General features: G+C 58.6%; 1 protein-coding gene across 1 annotated transcript; it reads left to right on the forward strand.

Moving 5' to 3' along the window:
- Positions 1 to 1,693: 1,693 nt before the first annotated feature.
- GIPC3 (GIPC PDZ domain containing family member 3) lies at positions 1,694 to 5,513 on the forward strand. Its single transcript, XM_057709280.1, has 6 exons — positions 1,694 to 2,007; positions 2,788 to 2,973; positions 3,101 to 3,281; positions 4,694 to 4,806; positions 5,050 to 5,131; positions 5,262 to 5,513. Exons 1-6 carry the CDS (start codon positions 1,747 to 1,749, stop codon positions 5,411 to 5,413), a joined length of 975 nt encoding a protein of 324 aa, XP_057565263.1. The 5' UTR covers positions 1,694 to 1,746; the 3' UTR covers positions 5,414 to 5,513.
- The last annotated feature ends 3,797 nt before the right edge of the window (positions 5,514 to 9,310 follow it).

A 9,310-nucleotide genomic window follows, 5' to 3' on the forward strand; every position in this document is an offset into this window, starting at 1 on the left:
TTTCTAAAGGTTTGAAAGTGTACGATTCTGTGGTTGCTAGTATAGTCACGAAGTTGTGCAACCGCCAGCACCACCTAATTCCAGAACACTTTTATCACCCCCAAAACAAATCCCCTCTCCCGTTAACCACCACTCCCCATCCTCCCCTCCCCCATCCCCTGGCATCCACTCTCTGTCCCCATGGATGTGCCTGCTCTGGACACTTCATCTAAATAGTATCACATGCTATGTGGCCTTTGTAATCTGCCTTCTTTCAATGAGTGTCATGATTTCAAGGCTCATCTGTGTATTGGTGTCTATCCTGTTTTGCATTGTTTTAAACTTTACATAAATTTTCTTTTTTTTTAAATTTATTTTTAAATTTATTTTTGGCTGCATTGGGTCTTTGTTGCTGCACGCGGGCTTTCTCTAGTTGCAGCCAGCAGGTGGGGGCTCGTCTTCGGTGCGGTGCGTGGGCTTCTCATTGCAGTGGCTTCTCTTGTGGAGCACAGGCTGTAGGTGCGTGGGGTTCAGTAGTTGCAGTGCGGGCAGGCTCAGTAGTTGTGGCCCGTGAGCTCTAGAGCGCAGGCTCAGTAGTTGTGGCGCTCACGCTTAGTTCCTCCGCAGCATGTGGGATCTTCCCGGACCAGGCATCGAACGGGTGTCCCCTGCATTGGCAGGCGGATTCTTAACCATTACACTACCAGGGAAGCCCCATAAATTTTCTCACATCACTTGAAACCTTCCACAACTTGCCTATTGCCATCAATGCTTTGTTTCTGAGATTATTCCACGGCAAGAGGCCCCTCTTTTGAGCTGCTGTGTCGCATTCCACTGCTGTTCATTGAGCCAACCAGCATTCCTGGTGGTGATACCTAGATGTGCTCCCAGGGGATTCTGACTGAGGTCTCCTGGGGCCCCGAACCTCCTTCTTTATCTGTAACCCAATATGCCCACTGCGTGCCGGCATACAGCAGGGGACAAAAGAGACCAGAATTCCTGCCCTCCTAGAGCTGACATTCCAGCTGAGGAGACAGAGGAAACACAAGATGAATAAACAAAAGATCTGCTATGTCAGGTCGTGTTCAGTGCTCGGGAGGAAAAAAGCCAGAAAGACAGATTGGGAGGTGTTGAGAGGAGGTGACATCTGAGCCAAGAGCTGAAGAAGGTGAGGAAGTGAACCACTTGGAGATCTGGGAGATGTTCCAGGCATAGCTGTGCAGCCTGTGCAAAGGTCCTGGGGCAGGACTGTGCTTCCTGTGTTGAATGAACAGTGAGGAGGCCTGTGTGTCTGGAGCAGAGGGGAGAGAGGGATGAGGGGAGGACAGGGCCTTGTGGGCCCTGGGGAGGACTTGAGCTTTTACCTCAAGGGAGATGGGAGCCCTGGAGGGCTGTGGGCAGAGGATGGACACACGTCGCTCAGTGTACACCAGGGTAAGGGTCCTCCCCACCTTATGTAGTTGTTGCAAGACTTAAATGCATGTGCCCAGCAGAGAGTGAGAGCCCGGGCACCCGCAGATACCGCATCCTTATTTCTCCCCCCCACTCTCCAGGGAGGGCACAGCTGGCCCTGGCAGGGCCGGGACACCTGGGGCCTGTCACCACCCCCCCCCCCCCCCGCGGTGTCGCCTTCCCGGGAGGCTCGGGTTCCCGGATCCCCTTACCCTGGAGGCTCGGCTGTCGCGCCCTGGGCCGGGGGAGGGGAGGCTGCAGGAAGCGGCGGATCCGGCCGTGGCGGGTGGCCCCGGTGGCCGAGCTCCTCCTGCCATGGAGACCACAGCGGCCCGCGAGCCCCGGGGGGCCGAGGCCCCGCGCCTGCCCGCGCCCCCGCCCCCGCCCCCGCCCTCGCCCTCGCCCGCCGAGCCGGCGGCCGCGTCCCCCACCCCAGCCGCTCCCCGCACCCGCCCGCGCCTCGTCTTCCGCACGCAGCTGGCGCACGGCAGCCCCACCGGCAAGATCGAGGGCTTCACCAACGTCCGCGAGCTCTACGCCAAGATCGCCGAGGCCTTCGGGATCGCGCCCACCGAGGTGAGGCCCCCGGGCCCCCAGCACCCGAGGCCCATCGGCCGATCGGGGGGTAGGGGTGGACCCTGGACGTCGGGACCGGTCACAGACGCCCCATCTCCAGGTGGAGGGGACTCGATCTCCAGAACTCAGAGACACCCCTCTCGCATCCCGGGGTACCCATACCCCGGGGACCTCTTTTACACGCCCTGCGGAAAAGATGAGCAGGTCTTAGGATCCCTGGATCCTTAGACCGTCCAGGAAAACACTGGGCCACCCAGCTAGGAGAGGACCCCAGCCCTCAGGCAGGCGCCTTTGTCTTCTGGGTGCGGCTGGAGGCTGGGGTTCCAGACAGCCCCCTTGCAGGTGAGAAGTCGGAGGCCGCGGGGGTCAGGGGCTGGGCTGTAGGTGCGCCTCGCAGCCTCCAGGGGGCGCCAGCAGATTTAGAACCGCTTTAAAAGATGGTCTGGGGGTGACAGGGCACCAAACGGTTAAAAGTGGAAGTCGGGGGTGGGGGGTGGGGGTGGGAGAGGGGGCGTCCTCCTGCCCGCAGCCTCCTTCTCACCCTGCTCCCCATTCTGGGGCTCCCAGTCTCCTCGCCTCCCACCCCATTCTGAGGATCCCATACCCTGCGGTTACACGTGACTGGGATCCCGGTGGGGGATGACTTGGGCCAGTTTCATGCCTCTTTGTGCCTCGGTTTCGCTAGCAGGCCCCCGAGCCCATCCCCGGGTTGTTCTGCGCAGGCGGTGGGGGATGAGGTCCGTCGTTAATTTTGGGCTCCCCCACCCCCCGCCCGGACAGATCTTATTCTGCACCTTAAACAGCCATAAAGTGGACATGCAGAAACTCCTGGGCGGCCAGATAGGGTTGGAGGACTTTATCTTTGCGCACGTGCGCGGCGAGACCAAGGAGGTGGAGGTCACTAAGACCGAGGACGCCCTGGGACTGACCATCACCGACAACGGGGCCGGCTATGCCTTCATCAAGGTGCCCGGGGCGGGGGGGCGGGTGTCTTCCCGGGTGCCCCTCTCTGCCCGACTCTGGTGTGAGCGGGCCCTGGGGACCTGAGTGGGGTGGCTGGGGTGGCCCTGTGAGTGACTCCGGGTCCCTGCAGAGGATCAAGGAAGGCAGCATCATCAACCGGATCGAGGCGGTGTGCGTGGGCGACAGCATCGAGGCCATCAACGACCACTCGATCGTTGGCTGCCGGCACTACGAGGTGGCCAAGATGCTACGGGAGCTGCCCAAGTCGCAGCCCTTCACCCTGCGCCTGGTGCAGCCCAAGAGAGCCTTTGGTGAGGGCCACCTGGGGCTGGAGCGGGGGGCGGGCTGGAGGGGTGGGGGAAGCCCTTCTAGAAATATGTTCTCCAGATGTACGGGGTGATGAAGGGTGGGGGGATGGGACAGGATGGAAGGTTCTAGATGCCTCTGGTGACAGGACAGGGAGCTTCTGGCACTGTACGGGGAACAGGGGGGCCGTTTCTAGATTGTTATAGAGTTGGTCCCGGCATGGGAGTCGGAGGAGGCTTGGGAAGATTGGGAAAGGATGAGGAGGTGTCTGGATCTATTTTGTCACCTGGCTGGGAGCTTTTAAAGTACTGCTATGGGGACTTCCCTGGTGGTGCAGAGGATAAGACTCCGCGCTCGCAGTGCAGGAGGCTGGGGTTTGATCCCTGGTCAGAGAACCAGATCCCACAGGCATGCTGCAACTAAGAGTTCTCATGTCACAACTAAGGAGCCTGTATGCTGCAACTGAGGCACCGGCAAGCAGCAACTAAGACTTGACACATCCAAATAAATATTAAAAAAAAAAAAAAAGTACTGCTAGGAGGCTCTGGTGAGTTCTAGAGAGTGGCTTTCGAAGGGAGTTCTAGAATGGTGCTTTTCAAAGAGAAGTCTATGACTGGTCCACAGATGAGATAAGGAGGTCACCGTAGAGCAGGGATTCTCAACCTCAGCACTACTGACATTTGGGGCTGGATGATTCTTTGTCGTGGGGCCATCCTGAGCACTGTTGGGTTTCGAACAGCATCCTTGGCTTTGACCTTACAGGAGCCAGTGGCTTCCCCGAATTGTAACAATCAAAAATGTCTCTAGGTATTGTCAATGCCACCTGGGGGGCAAAGTCACACTCCCTCCCCCCACCCCGGTCCCCTGCGCCAACTGGGTTGAGAACCTTGATCTAGAGTGTAGATTACCTTGTTTAGTTCAGCAGTCGATTTTTTCCCATAGGTAGACTTTCTCGAGGAAGGAAGCAGGATGCCAATTTCCATTCTGGTGCAGCCTTCTTATGTCATCATGGACTGGCCCTCTGAGTCACACTGCCCCAGAACAAGAGGTTCTAGAAATGGTCTGGCACATTTGGAGGGAGGTCCCAGGAAAGTGCAACAGGATGGGGTTCTAGATCTGCTCTGGAGCATGACAATGAACTCTGAGAGCCGTGAATAGGTTAGGAAGAGCCAATTCTAGAACAAGGAGCTTTCTAGATTGACCTTCTGGCCACAAGGAGAATCTTAAGCAGTCTCTTCCAGAGAAACTCATCTTGAGAGGAGGAGAGAAGTTTGAGGAAAGAAAGGGTTGTCAAGCAGGGACTCTGAGGATTCGCCCATGGACATAAGGAGGGCTTTGAAGGGTAGGAAGGTTCTAGAAGGGCTCAGCTGGTGATTCAACCAGAACATATGCAGCTCTCTCATTCTGTCCCCTCCAGATATGATCAGCCAGAGGAGCCGGAGCAGCAAATGCCCCGTGGAGGCAAAAGTCAGCAGCGGGAGGGAGACCCTACGGCTTCGGTCTGGGGGGGCTGCCACCGTGGAGGAAGTGGTGAGTGGAGGGGAGCCCTTCAGGGCCCTTGCACCTAGAGTTCTACCACTGACTCAGCGTGACCTTGGGTAAGACTCTCTCCTTTGCCCAGCCTCAGTTTCCCCACCTGCAAAATGGGACCAGAAGCATTGACTCACAGGAGGTCCCAGTCTGCTGTCACCTAAGGAGTGGGGGACTGGGGAGGGGGCTGGGCTGGAGGGATCCCAGGCTTCTGACCCTCTGCTTTGCTCCCTACGCTCCCAGCCCAGTGAATTTGAGGAGGAGGCATCTCGGAGGGTGGATGACCTACTGGAGAGTTACATGGGCATTCGGGACCCAGAGCTGGGTAAGGGGCCAGGGTAAGCCGGCTGGACCCTGGGGGGAGGACAGCCCACCGGGAGGAGGCAGGGGTCCCGGGGGAAGTTGGGGTCCCCCGGGGAGCACCCTTACCCACTTCCCCTCGGCTCGACCTGCAGCGTCCACCATGGTGGAGACGTCCAAGAAGACAGTGAGCGTCCAGGAGTTTGCACGCCATTTAGACTCCGTCTTGGGCGAGTTCGCCTTCCCGGACGAGTTTGTGGTGGAGGTGTGGGCCGCCATCGGCGAGGCAAGGGAGGCCTGTGGCTAGTCTGCCCCGGGGCCGAGCGCAGCCCCAGCCCGGAGCCCAGCCCCCTGCCCCAGCCCTCCTGGCCAGTTCCTGAAGCCCAGCCCTGCTCCAGAGCCCAGAAGCCCAGATCTGAGACCCAGCTCTGCTCCAAAACCCAGCTCAGCTCCAAAACCCAGGTCAGCTCAGAGACCAAGCCCAGATCTGGGACCCAGCCCTCTTCTAGAACCCAGCCCAGCTCTGAGGCCCAGTTCATCACCAGAACCCCATCCAGTTCTGAGATACAACCCAGCTCCAGAACCCAACTCAGTTCCAGAACCCAGCTCAGTTCCGGAACTCAGCTCTCCTCCAGAACCCAGGACAGCTCTGAGGCTAAGCTGAGCTCTGATATAAAGTCGAGTTTAGGAACCCAGACAAGTTTTAAGAGCCACCCCAGCTCTGAAATCAATCCTAGTTCTGGAAGCCAGGCCAGCTTTATGACCAAGCCCTGCCTTAAAACTCAACCTGACTCTGAAACACAAGACAGCTGCATGACCCAGCCTTACCTGGACACCTGGTCTAGCTCAGAAACGTCAGTTCATTCTGGTACCCAGGTGAGACTGAAGAAGCAGCCCAGCTCCAGAAGCCATGCCAGCTCAGGATTCAAAGACAGTCCCCAAATCCAACCCTATTCCCAAACCCTGACCAGCTCAGGAGCCCAGAGGCACGCTGCAGCCCAGCCCAAGTCCAGACCCAACCCCCATACTAGGGCCCAGTCCAGATCCAGTGATGAATCCAGCTCGGAGACGGAGCCCAGATCTAGACCCCAGCCTAGTGTCACAAGCGAGCCCGTCTCCAGAATTCAGACAGACTCTGGACTCCCATCCATCTCTGGGGCGAGGCCCGCCTCCAGAGCTCCGCGGGATGCTGAGCCCGGTCCTCACTGCAGAGCACAGAGCAGCTCTAGAATGCCATCCAGCTCTGGGACCCAGACAGACTTCGAGGCTTGGCCGGTTTCCAGAGTTCAGTCCAGCTCAGGCATCCCACCCAGCTCCAGAACTCAGCTCAGTTCTAGAGCACAGACTGACTCTGAAATCCCACCCAGCTCCAAAACACAGTCAATTACTGAGACCCAGTTGAGTTCCGGAATGCAGCTAAAGTCTGGAATCCAATCAAGTCCTGTGACCCAGACCAAAGCAGCAAAAGACTCAAGCTCCATGGCTCTGACGATCTCCTCCGAGAACAGACCCCCGTCTCAGGCCCAGCCCTGCCCGGGAACTCAAAAAACCTCTGGGACTCAGTTCATCTCAGAAACCCTGCCAAGTTCTAGAAACCCACTCCAGACCACACCCCCAGGCAGCTCTGGTATTGAACCAGACTTTGGGAGGCAGACCAGCTCTGGGACTCAGACAATTTCAAGAATTCAGCCCAGCTCCGGAGCCCAGCTCAGTTCCAGAACCCAACGCAGCTCGACGATTCAGCTCAGCTTGGAGATGCCCCCTAGCTCTGAGACGCAGCCCAGTGCGAGAATTCAGTCCAGCTCTGGAGCCCAGCTCAGCTCTAGAATTCAGTTCAGCTCTGAGACTCACCCCAGCTCTGAAACCCAGATGAGTTCAAGAACTCAGTCCAGCTCTGGAGTCCACCTGAGTTCCAGAACCCAGCCTGTTCCTGGAACCCAATCCAGCTCCAGGAGCCAGACCAGCTCAAGAATTCAGCTCAGCTCTAGAAACGGGCTCTACCCACAGACCCCTGGCCTTGACTCCAGAACCCAGCCTGATCCCACTCCCCCAGCCCGACCTCAACACCCAGGCCCACCACCCCGAGCCCCGACTCCAGGTCCTAGCAGAGTCTCTCACCCTCGGCCCCATGATCTGGTACAAGGAACCGAGGCTGATACTGGCCCGAGCCGAAGCCCATCAACTTGTGCCCTGGCCTCACAGCTACGGTCCCCTGCCACCCCCCAGAAACCAGCCCTTTCCCCCAAGCCCCAGCTGGGACCCCAGAAGGTCACCCCACCCCCCAAATCTGTCATCCCTAGTTCCGCCACCAGGGCAGCCCTCCTGCATCCCCAGTCCGCGGAACCCGCGGTTCAGGGGCCTGCCCCCTCCCCCAAGCTCAGGGAGTCAGGGTCCCTCCCCCGCCCCGGGGGGCTATAGCTTGGGGGCCGACGCAGCTGTGGCTCCCATCCCCTCTCCTGCCCCTCCCAGCCTGGGTCCCCCAGAAGCAGCAGGTGACCTCATTCCCCCACAGGCAGGGTGGGGGAGAGGAGGGAGGGTGGACACAGGGGCTTTGGTGTCGCTTGCGCCTGGCTCTAGGAGGCGTAAGCTGGTCCCGGGTCTGTGGAGGGGAAGCAGGGTGGGGGCGGGAAGGGGGCGGCAGGGGCCCGTTTCCTCCTCGTGGATCTCGAGGGCCTGTGGGGAATAAAGGCAGCTCCCACCCCTGCAGCCCGCTGTGTCGTTTTTGGGGGGCCTTTGGAGGAGAGCAGCAGAAGCGGCAGGCATGAGGGTTTGGGGGGCTGAGTTCATGATTAAGGAGGGTGTGCCGCCCACAAGCGTGCAGACCCCAGACCAGCTGGACCTGAAGGTGCATGATGCTGACTTCTACCTACCTCACCACCCGCCCATCAGAAGAACGCAGGACTGTGACTGCCTTGATCCTTATCGCCTACCCCTGACCACGAGCCCCGACGCTAAGCCCTCTCCCTAGTCCCCAGAGAGGGGGGCCCAGTTCTTGAGGCGCTGGCCACAGTGTTTCCCCTTTGCCTGGCAAAGTCATAAAGCTGCTCCTTTCTACTCCTCCAAAGCTCTGTCTCCATATTTCTATTTGGCATCAGTGAACAGAGGCCAGAGTTTTCCCGGCAACAAATTTGGGGGGCTCGTCCGGGATCTGACGCGTGGGCAGGCCACCCCGTAGGGCCCCTCGGCTTGATCCGAAGCGCGGAGGTTTCTCTCCACGCAGCCTCCTTCGGGACAGCGGAGGGTGGGAGGACTTCTCCGAGGCCAGATCGCCAGGGATCCCCCGCCACCGGGCCGCGCCCCGATCATAGGACTGCCATCTCCGTAGTCGGAGCTCCGAGACGGAGGTGGGGGGCGGGAGGGAGGCTGCCCTAGCAGCTGCCAAGGCCACCTTTGCCTTGAGGACACCCCCTCCTCTTCTGTCTGCATCGGCCCGGACTTCCTGCTCTGAGCGAGCACTGTGGAGGAGCAGAAAAGTAGCGTTGAGACCTCATGACAGCTTTGGGGAGTCCCCTGGCGTGCACGCCGAGGTTGCTCCGTGTGGTCCCTTCGCGGCACCTCTGCTTCGCGTTAGGGGATTTTCTGTTGGGAAGATCCCATTTGTGAGGCGCTGCCTGGACCAAGGTCACGGGCCTAGTGGGACTTGGAAGCCAGTTTGAGTCTTGTTGTGTGTGTGGCTTCCGCCTGGCGGGCGAGGACTCTGGTTCTGGTTTCTGTTTTGTGCGCCCGGCTATATAATTCAGCTCAACATGGGAGCTCTCCTTCTTCGATTCCATCTGAGAGCACCCTGGGAAAATTCTGGCAGCTTGGTCGACCTATCACTGTGACTCTATGACTCAAAAGAATGAGATCCTACTATAATTGTTTGGCCAATGTATATTCTTAAAAGTGGGGCGAGGTAGGCTTTGGGTGGTGGCCTACGTGAGCACACTGTTCCTCAGCTGGAATTGTTTCGTTACAGGAATGCACAGGCTGGGAATACCCTCCGCTCCATCTGGACGAGCCGCTCTGGGCTCACTCCCTTCGGGGAACTGAGTCACTCTGAGTCCCTAAGAGCAAACTCTGGGTTTGTTCTCTTTCAAGAATTGAGCTCATCTGCTTGGACACCTTAGTCTGGGAGTGGAAGTGGGGTTTTTAGACTATACCTCCTCTGATACTCTGTCTGTTGTTTGTGTTTGGGTGTGTGTTGTTTTGGGGTGAGCCACTC

Source organism: Hippopotamus amphibius, chromosome 15, assembly GCF_030028045.1.
Source record: "Hippopotamus amphibius kiboko isolate mHipAmp2 chromosome 15, mHipAmp2.hap2, whole genome shotgun sequence".
Lineage (NCBI taxonomy): Eukaryota > Metazoa > Chordata > Mammalia > Artiodactyla > Hippopotamidae > Hippopotamus > Hippopotamus amphibius.